This window comes from Monodelphis domestica, chromosome 1 (genome assembly GCF_027887165.1).
Source record: "Monodelphis domestica isolate mMonDom1 chromosome 1, mMonDom1.pri, whole genome shotgun sequence".
Classification (NCBI taxonomy): Eukaryota; Metazoa; Chordata; class Mammalia; order Didelphimorphia; family Didelphidae; genus Monodelphis; species Monodelphis domestica.
Window position 1 is genome coordinate 7,631,914 of NC_077227.1, and position 18,164 is coordinate 7,650,077.

Sequence of the window (18,164 nt, forward strand, 5' to 3'; positions counted from 1 at the left end):
GCGCCCTTCCGACAGGCCTCGCGGGCCCATGCCCAGACCTGCAGCCAGGGAAGGCCACAAAAACTTTCATTCCTTTAAATCAATGGTTTTCTTAAGTTGAAAACGTTTTTTTATTAAGTAATATAAATATTAAAAAAGGAGTCCCGTGATACTAATCCAAAAACTAATGAAAAACTCCAGGAGATGAAATTTTAAAGAACTCATTGAATTCTCAGCATATGCAAACACATGGAGACAGAGATGGGGAGGAGGTCCCGAGTCTTCTCTAGTCACCATCATTCCTAGACAGTCTCCTGCATCTCCCCCAAGGGCATCCCTAAGGGGCTGGAGGATGTCTTTGGCCAACTCGAATCTCCCATAATTCCCAGGGAATTATGTTTGTTTTAGTAATTAGGTTAGTCAGTCATCTTTAATTAGCTTTCAGAAAGCAGTATTTACGAAGGGTGATGTCATAGGGATTGCAGAAACAAAGTATCTCCGATGTCGGGGACATAATCCGTCACCAGCCACAGGGAAGTGGAGAGGATGCGGGGCGAAAGCCTCACTCGGGAGCCCTCGAGTCGATTCCTTACACTAGAACGGAGCCTGCTTCCACTAGGATGCTGGCAGAGCCTTGGAGCTGCCCTTCCTCGCTGGGTCTGGGGTGTCCTCCGCTCCCATGTCTGACTTCTGATCCTCCAAAGACGACCAGACCTGCCTCTGCCGAGAGGATGAGCTCAACGCCGAGGCCGACAAGTGAACTCCTGGTCTTGCCCCCTTTTCCTCCCCTCTCCTGGCCCTAAGAAACGCCGCAGCCCGAGAAAAAGGTGAGAAAAGGCGCTTTGTAAGGGGGCGAGCCGGGCACGGCGCTCAGGGCCGGTGTCTGGGCTACAAGCAGCGCTTTGGGGGGGATGAGTGGACGGAGCGACACAGAACAGGGAACGGCGCTCCGAGGCCACGTCCCGCCTTTCTCAGCAGACACACGTTCTCAGAGCTCTCGAGGCTACACGTCGCCTAAGAGAACAGGAGCGAATCCTCCAAACGCCAACCCTACCGGGCACGAAACGTCCCCCCGGAGTCCTGGATGCCGCCGGGGTCCCTCCTGGACCTCGGCTCTCTGTCCAGACCTCTTATGCTGGCCCTTCCTCCCGGACGAGGGAAAGGGGAAAAGCTTACCGCCCGGGATCGCAGACTGGGGTGGAAGGAGGCCGGGCCATCGTGCCCAGCCTCCCCGTTTTACAGAGGAGGCAGCGAGGTGGAGAAAGATGAGGCCCCCGCCTGCACGAGGCAGAAAAGGAGCCCGCGGGGAGGGGTCTCGGGCTGCTGGGCAGGCTGCTCTCCCTCGAGAGGGGACGCAGGGCGGCCCAAGGCCCGAGCACACCTGCCCACTCCCTTCGGAGGCCAGGTCTCAAGCCCGGCTCCCTCTGGACATCCCACCTCCGGAGCAGGCGGAGCGGGAGTCCCGAAGGCCTGGGGTCCAACGGCTAACGGCTCGCCTCTCTGAAGCTCAGCGTCCTCCGCTAGAAAGGGTGGGATCGAATTCCAGGGCCGCCCAGGGCCCTGCCCTCTGAGGCGCTGATCCTGTGACCCTCGTCCTACAGCTTCAGCCCAGCACTGGGGGCGCCCAGGACAGGAGGCACTGCCTGGGGCAGAGCAACCCCAACCTGACGGCACTCCCCTCTGGGAGAAGCGGTGACCGAGATCACTTGGATCAATGCAAATAAAGTCCTCGGAGACGAGGGTTCCAAGAGGCGCCCGAGGAAGCGCTGAGCCTCGAGAGGAGACGAGGGTTCCAAGAGGCGCCCGAGGAAGCACTGAGCCTCGAGAGGAGACGAGGGTTCCAAGAGGCGCCCGAGGAAGCGCTGAGCCTCGAGAGGAGACGAGGGTTCCAAGAGGCGCCCGAGGGAGCGCTGAGCCTCGAGAGGAGACGAGGGTTCCAAGAGGCGCCCGAGGAAGCGCTGAGCCTCGAGAGGAGACGAGAGTTCCAAGAGGCGCCCGAGGAAGCGCTGAGCCTCGAGAGGAGACGAGGGTTCCAAGAGACGCCCGAGGAAGCGCTGAGCCTCGAGCGGAGACGAGGGTTCCAAGAGGCGCCCGAGGAAGCGCTGAGCCTCGAGAGGAGACGAGGGTTCCAAGAGGCGCCCGAGGAAGCGCTGAGCCTCGAGAGGAGACGAGGGTTCCAAGAGGCGCCCGAGGGAGCGCTGAGCCTCGAGAGGAGACGAGGGTTCCAAGAGGCGCCGGAGGAAGCGCTGAGCCTCGAGAGGAGACGAGGGTTCCAAGAGGCGCCCGAGGAAGCGCTGAGCCTCGAGCGGAGACGAGGGTTCCAAGAGGCGCCGGAGGAAGCGCTGAGCCTCGAGCGGAGACGAGGGTTCCAAGAGGCGCCCGAGGAAGCGCTGAGCCTCGAGAGGAGACGAGAGTTCCAAGAGGCACCCGAGGAAGCGCTGAGCCTCAAGAGGAGACGAGGGTTCCAAGAGACGCCCGAGGAAGCGCTGAGCCTCGAGCGGAGACGAGGGTTCCAAGAGGCGCCCGAGGAAGCGCTGAGCCTCGAGAGGAGACGAGGGTTCCAAGAGACGCCCGAGGAAGCGCTGAGCCTCGAGCGGAGACGAGGGTTCCAAGAGGCGCCCGAGGAAGCGCTGAGCCTCGAGCGGAGACGAGGGTTCCAAGAGGCGCCGGAGGAAGCGCTGAGCCTCGAGCGGAGACGAGGGTTCCAAGAGGCGCCCGAGGAAGCGCTGAGCCTCGAGAGGAGACGAGAGTTCCAAGAGGCACCCGAGGAAGCGCTGAGCCTCAAGAGGAGACGAGGGTTCCAAGAGACGCCCGAGGAAGCGCTGAGCCTCGAGCGGAGACGAGGGTTCCAAGAGGCGCCCGAGGAAGCGCTGAGCCTCGAGAGGAGACGAGGGTTCCAAGAGACGCCCGAGGAAGCGCTGAGCCTCGAGCGGAGACGAGGGTTCCAAGAGGCGCCCGAGGAAGCGCTGAGCCTCGAGCGGAGACGAGGGTTCCAAGAGGCGCCCGAGGAAGCGCTGAGCCTCGAGAGGAGACGAGGGTTCCAAGAGGCGCCCGAGGAAGCGCTGAGCCTCGAGAGGAGACGAGGGTTCCAAGAGGCGCCGGAGGAAGCGCTGAGCCTCGAGGAGACGAGGGTTCCAAGAGGCGCCCGAGGGAGCGCTGAGCCTCAAGAGGAGACGAGGGTTCCAAGAGGAGCCCGAGGAAGCGCTGAGCCTCGAGAGGAGACGAGGGTTCCAAGAGGCGCCCGAGGAAGCGCTGAGCCTCGAGAGGAGACGAGGGTTCAAGAGACGCCCGAGGAAGCGCTGAGCCTCGAGAGGAGACGAGGGTTCCAAGAGGCGCCCAAGGAGCAACTCTCCCTGACACGAGGCTTCCGACTGCCTCCAGGCCATCCCCCACACAGCCACGGCTCAGATCTGGCCCCCCACGCCACAGCTCAAACATGCATCCTTCTCCTGCCTCTGGGATCCAACATGACGTCCTCTGCTAGTTCCGACCACCAGGCCCAGCTCTCCTTCCAGCTCAAGGGCTGTCACTCCCTCTCCTGCCGTCTGGGACCAACCGGGCCGGCCTCCTCCTGGTTCTTCCCTCTGCAAGCCCGAGCTGTGGCCATCTTGCTGCCATTCCCCATCCCCTAGGCTGTCTCTTCTTTAAAAATGTGGCAGATGGGGGCAACGGGGTAGCTCAGTGGATGGAGAGCCAGGCCTAGAGATGGGAGGTCCTAGGTTCAAATCTGGCCTCAGCCACTTCCCAGCTGAGTGACCCTGGGCAAGTCCCTTGACCCCCATTGCCTAGCTCTTACCACTCTTCTGCCTTGGAGCCAATACACAGTATTGACTCCAGGACAGAAGGTGAGGGTTTAAAAAAAAATGCGGCAGAGACACCATTTCCTGCAGGAGGCCTTCTGGGATCTGCTGACCTCCTGGGGTGTCTTGACTCCGGATTCCACGGCGCTGCCCAAAGGCTTTCCGCTGATGCCCTTACGGATGCCCTCGTCTCCCCATCGGAGCATAAGCGAGATTTTACTGCTGTATTCACAGGCCACGTGCTGGGCACAAGAGCAACAAGGCAGCTCCTCATGAAGACTCGCTGACGGCTTGCCTGAAAGGCTGTCTAAATGGCTGGAGGCAGGAGATGGCGCCGTCAAGGACCAAGAAATAGTAGGTTGATTTGGCTGATGTGACGAAGCCAAGACGGGGGAGAAGGGCTGTGAAATCGGGACAGAAAGAGACTGGAACTCGAGAGGGAAGGTTTTAATGGAGACCACAGGGAGCCTCCGAAGGTTCTGGAGTAGGTGAGGGACCCATCAGGCCTTTTCCTGAAGATGGACCCTTCGGCAGCTGTGTGAAGGATGGACTGGAGCGGGAAGAGACTTGAGGCTGCAGCCATGGGGAAGGGATGGAGGACGGAGGGGAAGTCACCAGACAGGGCAGGAAATGAGATGGGGCAGACAGGAAAGAGAAGACGACTCCGAGGTTACAAACCTGGACAATCTGGGTCTAACCAAGTCATTTTCCAAATCCAGGTGACCAGACAGCTCTGGTAAGTCCTGTGAAGGTGGGATTAACTCCCCTCAATCACCAGAAGCACATACACCCCACTTGTGCTTAAGTGTGGGGAGGGTTGTGACCCACGTGTTACAGAATCAACTGCCCGCCCCTGGGCAGTCCTAAGCAAAGCTATAGCTGCAGCTGGGCCACGTAAAGTGGAAGGAAGGCACAGGAAGTGACGAAAGGAGGGGCTTTAAAAGTGGGAGAAACTTCCTGTGAGCAGCTCTTTCGCCTTCGAGCTTGACCTTGAGGGAGCTCCGGACTGGGACCTCGTACAGATGGCTCTTGGCTTTTCCCTTAGGATCCTTTCCCGGATCCTGGAAGGACTAGTAGCCACAGAGGCCCCCTCCCCCATCTTGGAGGAGGAGGCTGCCTGGCTGGAGCCCAGCCTTGCCTAATTGACCCCTAGGCCCTCAGGCTGGCGTTTTGGAGCCCCGCAGGAGTAAGCCAGGGCCTGGGCAATAGCCTAGCTCATTAGTTAGAGCTCTCCTTCTACCCTCCTTCTCTGTCCTCTACCGAAATCTTTCCCTCTATTTTGTAAATAAACTGCAAAATCATCGTTCTGACGTGAGCAATAATTTTGGCAACCACATTTTTAGACATTTAGTCCAACCTTTTCCTTTAGGCCTCACAGTCCAAATGGCATCGATCTTGAGTGGGTGGCGGTCCCCGAAGGACCCACCACCTGGACAGCCCCGGCACACTCGCCTCCCCGAGCTCCGAGGATATGAGGCCAGAGAAGGGCGTCCCACGTCTGCCACTGCATCTTTCCTGAAATTCCGTCCAATGACATTTCCCAAGAACTAATTACTCATGTGAGAGGTTGAGCTAATCAGACAGCAGGAACGCTCGTCGGGCTTAATCATCTACTGAGACATCCAGAGAAATGTGCGCACCCAGACGAGCGTCTCTCGCTGTCAATCATTCCATCAAAGCTACGCAGGCAGGGAGGCAAAGACGCTTCCTTGGAACCAGCCAGACCTCGATTCCGAGGCCTTTTGTCCCTCCCCCAGGCCGTCTGACCACACCAAGCAGAAGGCTCATGCTCCTCTGGGGTGCTGGAGCCCCGTCCCAGGCGAGGGAGTGTGGCAGTTCCACTCCCCATCCAATGGAGCAGGTTCCAAGATGGCGGGAAAGGGGAGAGCCAAGCTCATGACACAGAGGAAATCCAAAGAGCTCTCTGCGACCCAAAGGTCAGAGTGGCCCGAGCAGCCCAGGAAGGAAGAGCCTGGGGGAGGCCGCAGTGGGGGAGCCCATTCCCAGCTGGCATCCAGAGGTGTCCAGGACTTCCAGGCCAGCAGGGCTTCTGAGATGGCAGTGGGGCCCCGGGGCAGGCGGCAGACCCATGGGGAAGGAGGAATACAAGAGGAAGGAGAAGGGAAGGGAGGGCGGAGAGCAGGAAAGATGGGGAGGACACAGCCTGGAGGGGAGGAGAGGGGAGGGGAGGGGAGGGGAGAGGCCTTTGAGAAGGATCCCCCAAATGGCTTCTGCTCTCAGGACTGCTTACAAAGTGCTTTGGCTAAAAGGCTCAGGAATACCCAGGCCTGGTCCCCAGGGAAAGGACGACTGACCACTCCCGAGGGTCCCATCGCAAAAACTGACCTCTCCTATCCCAGCAAGGCCAGGGGAGCCCCTACTACATCCAAGGCACGTCCACAGACTCAGCATACAAAAATGGTGCATTTCCTCATCCCTGAGGGGAGGGGGGTTCTGAGCCTAGCGGGAGGGTACACCCCGCGTACAGAGCCGAAGATGACACAAGGTGGAGAAAGAGGAGGCTCAGGCCATGACGGGCATGGTGGAGCCCGGCCTTGGACCTGCTGGAAGGGCAGGCTGAGCCAGAGGGGAGCCACGCACCAAGCTCGCCAGGAAGAAGGGCCAGAAGCACGATTCAGGATTGGCTCAGCAGTCATTTTCTGGAGCAGCTTCTCACACTGTTGCGGGAGTCATGCGTAGTCTCCCTCCTCCAGGAAACACTGTCCCGTGTCTGTTCCAGCCCAGGGCTCGGGACAAAGTAGTGACAAGTAAACGGTGCCATGAACAAGTCCACGGCTCCAGAAGGAAACCAGTCACGGTCTCGGAGGTGCTGGAGATGTTGGAGTGGAGAACTCCCTGCCCGGCAACCTCCACTCTTCTTCTTTTTTTCCATTTGAATAAGTTTATTTTGTCAATTTAGAACATTATTCCTTGGTTCCAATACTCACATTATTTCCCTCCTTCCCCTCCACCCACTCTTCCCGTAGCTGACACACAATTCCACTGGGTATTACATGTGTCCTTGATCAGAACCCATTTCCATGTTGTTGGTGTTTGCATTAGGATGTTCATTTAGAGCCTACATCCCCAGTCATATCCCCTCAACCCATGTAATCAAGCAGTTGTTTTTCTTCGGTGTTTTTACTCCCACAGCATTTCCTCTGAATGTGAATTGTGTTTTTTCTCATAGATCCCTCCGAGTTGTTCAGGGTCATCACATTGCCACTAATGGAGAAGTCAGTTACATTAGATTGTGCTACAATGTATCCATCTCTGTGTACAATGTTCTCCTGGTTCTGCTCCTTTCACTCTGCATCAGTTCCTAGAGGTTGTTCCAGTTCACATGGAATCCCTCCAGTTCATCATTCCTTTCAGCACAATAGTATTCTGTCACCATCAGATACCACAAGCCTCTGCTCTTCTGAAGAGGACGAGGCCTCCTCATCTCCGTGATGTCCACCACGAGAATGACCAGACGCTCCCCTCAAACTGCCGCACCCTCCTCTAGAAACAGGAACAGAATTGTCTTCTTAGTCTTTTCTTCCAATTCCAATTCAATCCAGCCAGGCCTGATCAAGCACCAGCTGGGTTCCGGACACTCTGCACAGGCCCACAGGGACACAGGCCATAAATGACCAGCCCTTTCCCTGCCTCCTGGACACTGCCTGAGTGACCAGAGGAGAGGGAGGGCCCATTATCAGCCTCTGGGACAAATGTGGCAGCCAGAAGGGCCCTGGGAGTTCACCTCATTGGACGGCCACCTTTGAGGGACAAAGATGGGCCCGAGGTCAGCCAGGTGCCAGGGAGAAGTGGTGGGATTTCAGATCAGGCTTGGGTCTGATCCCAGCCCCAGGGAACAGGCTTCTGGCCTGGCAGCCTCTCAAGAGTCATTGAGGTACCTGAAAGGGAAGAACGGGAGGAAACTCGAGCCCGGGGCCCTGAGAGGACTTTGCCGGGCACAGCACCTGCTCCCTGCTCCCCATGTCACAGAGAAATGCTGGTGCTGAATTCCAGAAGGGGCACCTGCCTTGTCACCTCATAAAGCACCCACTATTGCCAGGGCTGGCTCCTTGGCATCCGCGTTTCCCCAAGTCAATCTGGGCCAGCCATAGTCCTCTCTCCAGAAGTGGGTGAAACTTCTCAGTGGCTCATGGGAACTCATGCCAACAATCACATGAGATAACACGGATGATGAACATTTGGGGGCAGTTCCAGGCATTCATCCCTTTTTGTCATGATTCAGTCGCATCCAGCTATCCATGACCACTTGGGGTTTTCTTGGCAAAGATAAGGAGTGGTTAGACATTTCTTTCTCCAGATCTTTGTACAGATGAGGAAAATGAGGCCAAAGGGGCTAGGTGACTTGCTTAGGGTTACCCAGCCAGTAAGTGTCTGAGGCTGGATTTGAACTCACATTTTCCACATGGGAGGCCAATGCTGACAGAGGTGAAGTGACTTTCCCAGGGTCATACAGAGAGTGTCTGAGGACAGACTTGAACTCAGGTCTTTTTGACTCCAAAGTGGGTACTCTGTGCCCTGTGAGACCATTTGGGCATCCCTGAAGACCAAGTTTCAGAGAAGTCAAACCTGCACTGCTGAAAGCAGATTGCTCAACTGGAAGCTCCCCAAGTCCAAGAAGTCCCAGGCCCAAGCTTGCTATTCTGCCAGCCTCTCCTGGAATGAGACAAACTAAAGAAGGCCCGACAGGAGTAATTCCCACTTTGTCTTTATTTCACAGTGCCGAGGACCGCGCTCGGTGAAGAGGAGGGAAGTCCTGGGGAACAGGGAGCTGAACTCAGCCAAATGGAGATGGCAGCTGCAGAGAGGAAGCAAAGGGTCCAATGAAGAACGTATCGAGGAACCTGCCTGAAGAAATGTCATTGGGACGAAGTCACAGGCCTACCAAAGCATCCCCTGGGCTCAGGATGCCTTTTTTTCCATTTCCTCATCATCAATCAAGCGATGGAGCAATCAGTCCACACTTATCAAGCACCTACTGTGCGCCAGTGGTAGGGCGATAAACACCTCAAAGAGGAGCATTCAGGACTTCCTGCCCATTCTTCCTCCTGCAGATTTGGAGTTAGGACCCCTCCCCCTGCCCCATTTCTAAAAGGTCCTCTGCTGGCGATTTTCCGGGGGGGGGGGGGTGGTCTTGGCCAAACCCCTGCCCCTCTCCAGGTCTCGGCTCCCCCACTGCAGAAGGAAGGGATCTGGGCCCCGCGATCTCGCCCCTAGGCAGCCTCAGATGTCCATTCGGTTTGGCACAAATGCTCACAAAGGGGATGCTCCGGCTGGAGACCATTTCCAGGCGCTTCAGGCATGTGGCGCTCGACAGAGCCGGCAGCCAGAGAAGCGGCGCTTCAAGGGCAGAGCGCCGGCGTCTGTGTGTCGCCCAAGCTGGCTGCGCCCCAGAATAAAACGCCTCCCCAAGAAAGGTCTCCCACGGCTTCCATCAGTGACTTGACACGCAGGGAAGAAGGCAGACGTGAGTCAAAGCTGAGCTCAATTTAATGATGGCAAAATATATTTAGAAACCTCCAACTTCCCCGGAGGCCGCCGCTTCCTGCAACCTCCTCTATCCTGACACGGGCGCTCCTCTTGCTAAAATGTCGATCTAGTGGTACAGGATCCACCCCACACGGGGCCTTCTCACAGAATTCCAGACTTGGGGCATCACGAGAGAGCTCAGCGGCCTCCTTCGAATCCGCACCCAGAAGGCATCCACGCCGGAACATTCCCAAGGGCTGGCCGGCCAAGCTCAGCTAGAAAGCGGCTGGAGAGGGGGAGCCGCAGGAAGGGGGCGCCCCGTCCTCTCTGAACACCTCTAAGGAGTAGAATATTAGGGGGGTTTTCCTAATGTTGAGACTAAACTGGCTGCTTTTACTGACACTCCTTTAAAATAAAAAGCCCTGACTTGGCTTCTTAGAATCAATCCTGTGTACTGGTTCCAAAGCTGAAGAGCAGTAAGAAATAGGGCAATAGGGGTTAAGTGACTTGCCCTGGGTCACACAGCTGGGAAGTGTCTGAGGCCACATTTGAACCTCTGACATCCTGTCTCTAGGTCTGGAGCTCTATCCACTGAGCCACCCAAGCGCCTTACTTTATAGAAGCTGTGCTCACTCTTCTTCATGCAGCCCATCACTGTATTATCTTTGGGGCTACCCCATCACATAACTGATTCCTACTGAGCTGGTGGGCCACTAGAATCTCCAGATCTTCTTCAGAATAATTGCTGGCCCTCCCTAGATAGCGATATCTGCCTTACACTTGTGAAGATCCCCAAGAGGAAGTCTTGATCTATACCATGAATTTCCTCTCTATATTCAGTCCAACACTAGCCTGCCAAGACCCTTTTGGATGCTGACCCTGGCCGCAGCAGCTCTGCACCATCTCTCACTGGTCATCTGGACCACTCCACACAGGACAGAGAATCCACCCCGACACTTCCCAAACAAGAAGCCATCAGCTGTCCTCCTGAACGGTTAACGAAACACTTTAGTTTTTTGACAAACTGCAGATTTATTCTTATTAAAAAAAAAGAAAAATGTTTGCTGAAATGTGGAAATGAATACACAGAATGAACAATTATCTTGGCAAAATCAAAGGCGGCTGTCAGAAAACTGCAGGCCTCTGAGGGTTTTTTAAAGGAAAGTGATTTGGTTCACGTTGATATATATTTGTTCCGTTGGTCACAACAAGCGTTCGACATGTCGGAACAAAAATAAATCTTCGTTCAGGAGTGCTTGGCAGAGCTTTATGGCTGGGAAATTACTTCTCAAAACCACTTTTAAAACAATAGTTGGAGGGTTGTTTTCTGAAATTAAACATTAAAAAGAACATTAAATAAATGTTTGTGGAATGGAAACAAGAAAGGGGAGCTGAGCTGAGATGGCATTGAGTTGGGATAATCAGGTGGAAAGTCCTCTCAGGGAATCCGCAGAGACAACACACGGCCAATTTCATGGCTAATTGTGTAATGGAGAAGAGCCCTCCGTAGAGAATCAAAATCAAAGGGACGCCCTGGACACATCACGCGGCAGGCTCGGGGTCCCGTCCCCTCTCCAGGGGGTGATGACACGTGCCACACTCCATGGCGGTTCAACAGGGGAAACATGGAAACCAGACGGGACTCATTTCTGACCTCAAGACAAACCAATATCCCAAGACGCACTCCCCTGCCGGAAAGCAGTGCAGGTTTCCTCACCCTCCTTTTAAAGAGTGCCTCAGTTTCCTCTTCTGTAAAAATAGGGGGCAGGTCCTGTCCAGGTCTAGATTTTAAAATCCCAAGACCCAGGAAGGGTGCTATTTGAGGAGAGATGAAAACCGTCTCTCACAGGATCGACTCATGCAGGGACAGAGCCCAGGACCAGAATTCAGAGTGTAGGTTCAAAGAGAGGCTCTGCCTCTTACCAACTATGCGTCATCGGCGATCTCGGCTTCCTCCTCTGTAAAATGAGGGGTTGGACGAGATGACCTGTGAGGCCCTGTCCAGCCCTAAATCTCTGACTGACCCTCTAACACAAGGCAGACCCTCTCCAAACAGGAGACGGTTTGCTCTGACGAGACAAGAAGTCTGCTTAGCGATGGTTCTCAAGAAGAGCCCGTTAAAAGGATCTGGCATGATCTGATGTCCAACAGAGCACACAGCACCTCGGGGATGGAGGAGAGGCAGAGAGAGGCCCCACGCATCATCCCCACCTCCTGCACAACACAAGAAGGCCTGAGCTACCTTCCGGCTCCATCACAGAGCCTAGAGAAGGGAACGCCACAGCCTGGGCTGCTGATCGGCGGCGGCGGCGAACCCGGGCTGTGGAACTGATGAGGAGCATCAGAAAGTGCAGAAAGGGGCGCTCATCAGGCTGCATTAGGTAAATACAAGTAAATTCAGATTGCTGCCGCCTTGCACAGAGGGCAGAGACATATGCAATAAAAGTATTTAAAAGCATCTAGGAGGAGAAAAAAGCCTTGCATTACAAACACTGAGCACGATTATGCTCCTTGCAAAATAGACTCTGGGGCCTTCAGGCTTCACTGAGTACATAATTAGGGTTTCTCTCCAGCCCGCAATCAGAAGCTCTTCCCTCCCCCCTCCCTCTCGGGCTCCTCCGGGGACCAGGCGGCTACCTGCACTGCCTTCGATGCATACCTTGATGCGGACCGTTTGATCAGACGTGCTGCCCATCATGTCGCTGATGGATTTGAATAACTGCAGTAAGGACTCCATGAAGTCAGCTTCGCCCTTGTTTTCATACAATCTGCAAAGAGAACGAAGAGGCGTCAGGAGCGGCCTCAGCACAAGACCCAGGAGAGGAGAGGACAGACAGACACGCGTGCACACAGGTGTCTACACCAGCTATTTGTGGAGTTCGCCAAGTGCTTTCTGCAAGATTTCCTTGAAGCCTCATAAACAACCCATTAGGTAAGTCCTGAAGCAATTCATCATCTTCATTTTACAGATGGGAAACTGAGCCGGAGAGTCCTGCCAGGACTTAAGCCCATATTCACCCACAGCTGGGCAATGGGGCCAACACCACTTAGCAGAGAAACAGACAGACAGAAAGATAGATAGATAGACAAATAGACAGATGGAGAGATAGGTAGGTAGATAGATGAATGGATAGAGAGATGGATGGATGGAGACAGAGAGTGAGAAAGTGAGAGATATGAATGGACAGATATATAGATAGACAGATAGATAGAAAGATGGATGGAAAGATATATATATATGACAAAAGTCTAATCACTCAAATTTATGAGATCTAAACCAGTTGTACAAAAAGTCAAGCCATTCTCCAACTGATAAATGGGCAAGGGACATGAATAGGCAATTTTCAGTCAAAGAAATCAAAACTATTAATAAGCATATGAAAAAGTGTTCTAAGTCTTGTATAATTAGAGAAATGCAAATCAAAAAAACTCGGAGGTATCATCTCACACCTAGAAGATTGGCCAACATGACAGCAAAGTAAAGTAATGAATGTTGGAGGGGATGTGGCAAAGTAGGGACACTAATGCATTGCTGGTGGAGTTGTGAATTGAGCCAACCATTCTGGAGGGCAATTTGGAATTATGCCCAAAGGGCTCTAAAAGACTGTCTGCCCTTTGATCCAGCCATAGCACTGCTGGGTTTGTACCCCAAAGAGATAATAAGGAAAAAGACTTGTGCAAAAATATTCATAGTTGCGCTCTTTGTGGTGGCAAAAAATTGGAAAATGAGGGGATGCCCATCAATTGGGGAATGGCTGAACAAATTGTGGTATCTGTTGGGGATGGAATACTATTGTGCTCAAAGGAATAATAAACTGGAGGGATTCCATGTGAACTGGAACAACCTCCAGGAATTGATGCAGAGTTAAAGGAGCAGAACCAGGAGAACATTGTACACAGAGACTGATACACAGTGGTACAATCGAATGTAACCCTGTTCAGTTCAGTGACCCTGAATCTACGAGAAAAACCACTATCCACATTCAGAGGAAACACAGTGGGATTAAAAACACTGAAGGAAAACAACTGCTGAATACATGGATGGAAGGGATGTGGTTGGGGATGTAGACAATCACCCTCATGCAAATACCAACACAATGGAAATAGTTTCTGATCAAGGACACAAGTAATACCCAATGAAATTGCACATCGGCTGGGGGAAGGGTGGGTGGAGGGGAAGACTAAATAAACTAATTCAAATGGGAAACAAATCTAAAAAATAAAAAAAAAAGGGGTCAAAAAATGAATTCAGAATTTTGTCTTTTTACTAAAAGGAGAATATATTTCAGAGGAGAGACATCCCTGATATGCTTCCAATGAGCTCCCTTTTTTTGGTAAAGAAAATATTCATTTACATGCACTAAAAGAATTTCTTTTAGTTAAAGAATCTAGGATGGGGCTGTAGATAGAGCCCTGGACTCAGGGAAAGTCCCGGTTTTGGATCTGGCCTCAGACACTTCCTATCTCTGTGACCCAGTTCTAGTCCTCTATCCTCGCTGAGGCTCAGAAGAAAACGGAGTCAATAGCTTCTGAGGCCCCTTCCAGCTCCAAATCTATGATGCTATGAATTCTGTCCTAAACCCAAAATCATCCTACCATGTAAAAGGAAAATCTACAGAGAGCTTTCCTACAAACCTGAGTGTTTCCAGAAGACCTATGTGGAAAGCACTGCCAGGTTGCAGGACTCAAGTTTGGCAGTGTTTAAAATTCAGCCACTTCAGAGAAGCTTTCAAGGAGTGATGGTAAATGTATATTCTGCATGGAGCTAATGATCCACTGAAGGCCCTCTCTAGCATCAAACCCAGGGGATGAGGAATGGGGGCACCAAAGAGGGCTGGAAATGACCCAGTGACTGGGAAATTACAAATTACTCCATGTCTGATCTGATGACCGTCCCCCAAAGGTTGCTCGTTAATTATATAACTTGCAGGAGGGATAGAGCAAGCAAAATACAGGGGACTTGCATAAAGGCCACTCATCACTCATTGTCTCCTTTTAAATGTCACCAGCAAGAACAAAAGTGACATCCGGGTGGCTGTTGAAGAATGATGGGAGAATAAAACCTGAGCATTTTCTTACTCCTAATTAATGAGTATTCACCAATGAGATACCAAGTCAGTGCGAAAAGCCACAGCACAGTCATGAAACAGGAAAAACAGACAATTAGATAGATATAGACAGATGGATGGATGGATAAGGAGAAAGATAGGCAGGCAGACATAGATGGACAAAAAGAAAGACGGGCAGGTGGGCAGAGAGGAGAGAGAGAGAGAGAGAGAGAGAGAGAGAGAGAGAGAGAGAGAGAGAGAGAATGGGAATATGATCATTTATATTTTCCTAGAGCTGGAACATTAGAGCTTTAATGGCTGAATTCATTTTATCTGAAGGTGGTTCTCTCAAGTTTTCCCCTTAAAGTTGTCTTTATATACTCCCAAATACCCAACCCTCACCAAAATGGAAGCAATACCTTTAAGGAATCTAGAAGGGATTCTGAAAAAAAAAAAAAAAACTTATCCGCACTAACTAAATGGCCTGGGGTCAAAAAGCTTGCTGTTTTTCTCATTTTAAAACAAAGCACTCTGACAATGAGGAAAATGTGAATCAAACAACTCCAAGGTTTTACTTCAAACCCCAAAAATGAGAAAGATGAAAGTGGCCAATGCTGGAGGGGCTGTGACAAGATAGGCATACTTCTAGAGCAAGGAAGCATCATCATCCAAAGAGAGAAACCAAAAGATCCATATCCTGTGACCGACAAATCCCACGGGTACATGTGTATTTCAAAAATTTCAGTGACAAAAAGAAAAGTCATGAAAAGACCAAAATACTCACAGATTGCTTTTGGGGGTGGCAAAGAACTGAAAATAAAGTCGATACCCAATGACAGAAGAATAACTAATCTAAATGTTGTGCATGCATGTGATGGAATATTTTCTGTGCTAGGAAGAATGATAAAAATGAGAAATGCAGGGAAACATGGAGATATAAATGAATGAGAAGAAAGCAGAATAAGGAAAAATGTATAAACAATAGTAGCACCAGAGTAAATATTAGGGACAAAAAGAAAGCAAATAAAACATGGATCAAAGGGATATTGTTGGGGAGGTAGACTCTGAATGAATATACTAATGCAAACACCAACAACAAATAAAACTGAACACTAAAAAAATATAATGACTAAGGCTTTGGCCCCAAATGAAATACCTAAGAAAGAAACTTCCCAGCTTCCCTGAGGAGGTGGAAGACTATAGGGGTACAACAGTCTCTAGACTTCTCATTCTTTAATAAGAGATGACTTTCAGGAGATTTGGGAGGAATGGGACAGAGAGGCATACAATGGAAAATGTAGGCAATATAAAAACAAAAGACATCAATAAAATTTTATTTTAAAATATGAAAAATATTAAATGAAAAACCATGGATTTATATGCATGAAAACAGAAAAGGTTCACAACCACTGCTATCAATATTCTCAGTTCAAAAAATTCTCTTCTGTGTTGGGGTTTTAGAAGAAAAATTACTGTCAATTATCCAGAACGTGCTTAAATTCCAGGGAAGAGTCTTATTTGAAGAAAATACTGCAGATGTGCAGAACAAGACAAAAAAAATAACTTCAATAGTTTATTTCAACTTCAGAAGGAAAACTACGTGTCGATTCTAACCTGGAGTGTGCTTCCCTCCCAAGATAAAAATTGGCTGCAGGTTAGGCAATGAAAACTCTCGCTTGTTTTTTCTTACATCTGAAAATACCATCTACAATATGCCGAGAGTCTCAGGGCACGATGGCTGCATGCTTCTCTCCAAGCTTTTAAACAAGCTTTTTCCATGGTCTCCAGAACAAGCCAATGAGGCCAAACAGCAGGAAGAATTCTTAAAATTCTTTATTCTACCATCCTAAGAGTTCAGATTCCAGGGTCGTGATCATTTGCCTTCAAATGCAAAGAGTGAAGCCTCCAGTGAGGGGGACATGTTAGGAAAAGGGGAAGCAGGTCAGAACAAGGGGGAGGAAGGCAGGTCCTGACTTCGGTCCCCCTTTGGAAGCTCGGGGACGGCGGGTGTGGAAACTATTTGTGTTTAGGGGTGGACTCAGGTAATGTGTTGGTTAGTGTTGCTCTCACTTGTGGCTCCCAGTAGCTGCTAGCATGCAGCAGCAGCCACACCCCGGGCAACGGCTTCCACAGGCCGGCCAAACCTTGTGAGGGGAGCCGTCGGGTCGTCGTGGATCCCTGGTGAACCAGGGCTTTGCTCACCCAGCATGTGAAGACTGCTTCGGCTGAACAGACGGAAGAAACCAATAAGAAGGTTCAACGGCTGAGAGGGCGACGCAGCAAAGCACTGTGGAGTGCTCAGGGCGTGTTGGAGCACAAAGGACAACACGGCCATCCAATGCAGCTGAGGAAGTCTCCAGGTGTAACGACTTTCGTGCCACTGGACCCAGGCTTCCCACGCCGAGAGAGGGGGACTGTCTGTGCATCGACTTTTCCACTTAAATCTCCTTCACGCACAAGTGTCTCTGTGCACACTCATCTATCCTAATCCCATCCACCCTCTTCAAGAGGATACACCATAGATGAAAACGCACAAAGACAGTCATCATCCTCGGTTACCGAGACACTACGACTACTACTAGTGTGGCTGAGCTTTTTTAGCTTTCTTTTTGCCTCTTTAATAAATGGAATGGGGGAATGGAAGGCACCCCTTCAGTTTGGCTGTGGGAACGCGCGGCTTCTCATAGCGTGGGGCACACAAAAGGGATCTTTAAAATGCTTGCCAAGTTCAAAGAAAAACAAGGGCAAAGAAGAGTTGAGGGAGCACAAAGCAAGAGGCTGGAGATGGACGGTGGAATGGACGGACAGCGGCACGAATGGCTCCCCGGCACCATGTCCTGGTATGGTAGAATGTGCTCAGCTGGAACTCTGACCTGCTTCAAATGCAGCCTCAGACACTTAGCCCTTACCCTGTGCCTCAGTTTCCTCATCTATAAAATGGAAATAATCATAACATCGCCCTCCTCTCTGCTGTGGTAGTGGTCAAATGCTAGCTGTAAAGGGCTTAATAGAGAGCCTGGACCAACGTAGGTCCTATACCAATGCTAACCATTACTATTGCTGTGCATCCCGCACCGAGCAAGCACGCAATGGAAGCCACGACCACGAGGCTCTGCGAGAGCCAACAGCGAGGCTCCCCCGGGAACGCGGGTTCAAGTCTCGTGTCTGAAATCTACGAGTGAGGGGAGGACGAGCAGCTCCCTGGGCTCCCGGAGCCTCTGTTTTTCCAGCCGTAAAATGGGGATGCAAGAACCGCCTGAGCCAGCTGCTGTGTGAAAGGCCGGACCGGCCACCAGAGGGGCACGACGAGGACGGCCGTAGGGGCTGTGCCGCGGCTCGCAGAGCTCCCCGCCCCAGGAAGGCTCACAGACTGCCTGACGCACTGCTGTGGGGAGGAAGGACCGGGGCAACAGACAGCCTAGGAAGCGGCCCACGATGGAAAAGAGAGGCGAGGAAGGGGTGTCGCTGCGGAGGACAGCCTCGAGGCTGTGGGCTCCCTCCTGCCTGCCAGGAAGGGGCCGAGCTGTGGGTCCGGCCCAGCTCCATCCCCAGGGCCAATGACGAGCTCCTGTGGGAGCCCAGAGGGAGCCTAACGGGCTCCGGCGCCCTCCTCCCCCCATCCCGAGAGCTCGCAGACCCCGGCGGCCGTGGAAGAGCCAGCGCTGCCTTGGGCTCTCCACCCCACGGAAAGCGGGGGCTCCGCTCAAGCCGTCCAGGCCTCCGAATGTTCAAGGCACAACCCAGGACCCACGAAGCCTTGAGTTAAAAGGAGCGAGCCTGGGTCCGTGTCCGGCCTGGACAGAGGCCAGAGCCAGGCAGGGGAAGAGCAGACTCGGGGGCTTCCCTTAGT

The 18,164-nt window shown here is 52.3% G+C and overlaps 1 protein-coding gene across 1 annotated transcript in view; it reads right to left on the reverse strand.

The window, feature by feature from the left end:
• LOC103102080 (dedicator of cytokinesis protein 1-like) overlaps window positions 1-18,164 on the reverse strand; it is a 138,445-nt gene that overhangs the window by 28,538 nt on the left and 91,743 nt on the right. Inside the window, exon 23 of the mRNA XM_056815042.1 lies at window positions 11,926-12,034. Within this exon, the coding sequence (XP_056671020.1) occupies window positions 11,926-12,034 (109 nt within the window). The remainder of the gene's footprint in view (window positions 1-11,925; window positions 12,035-18,164) is intronic.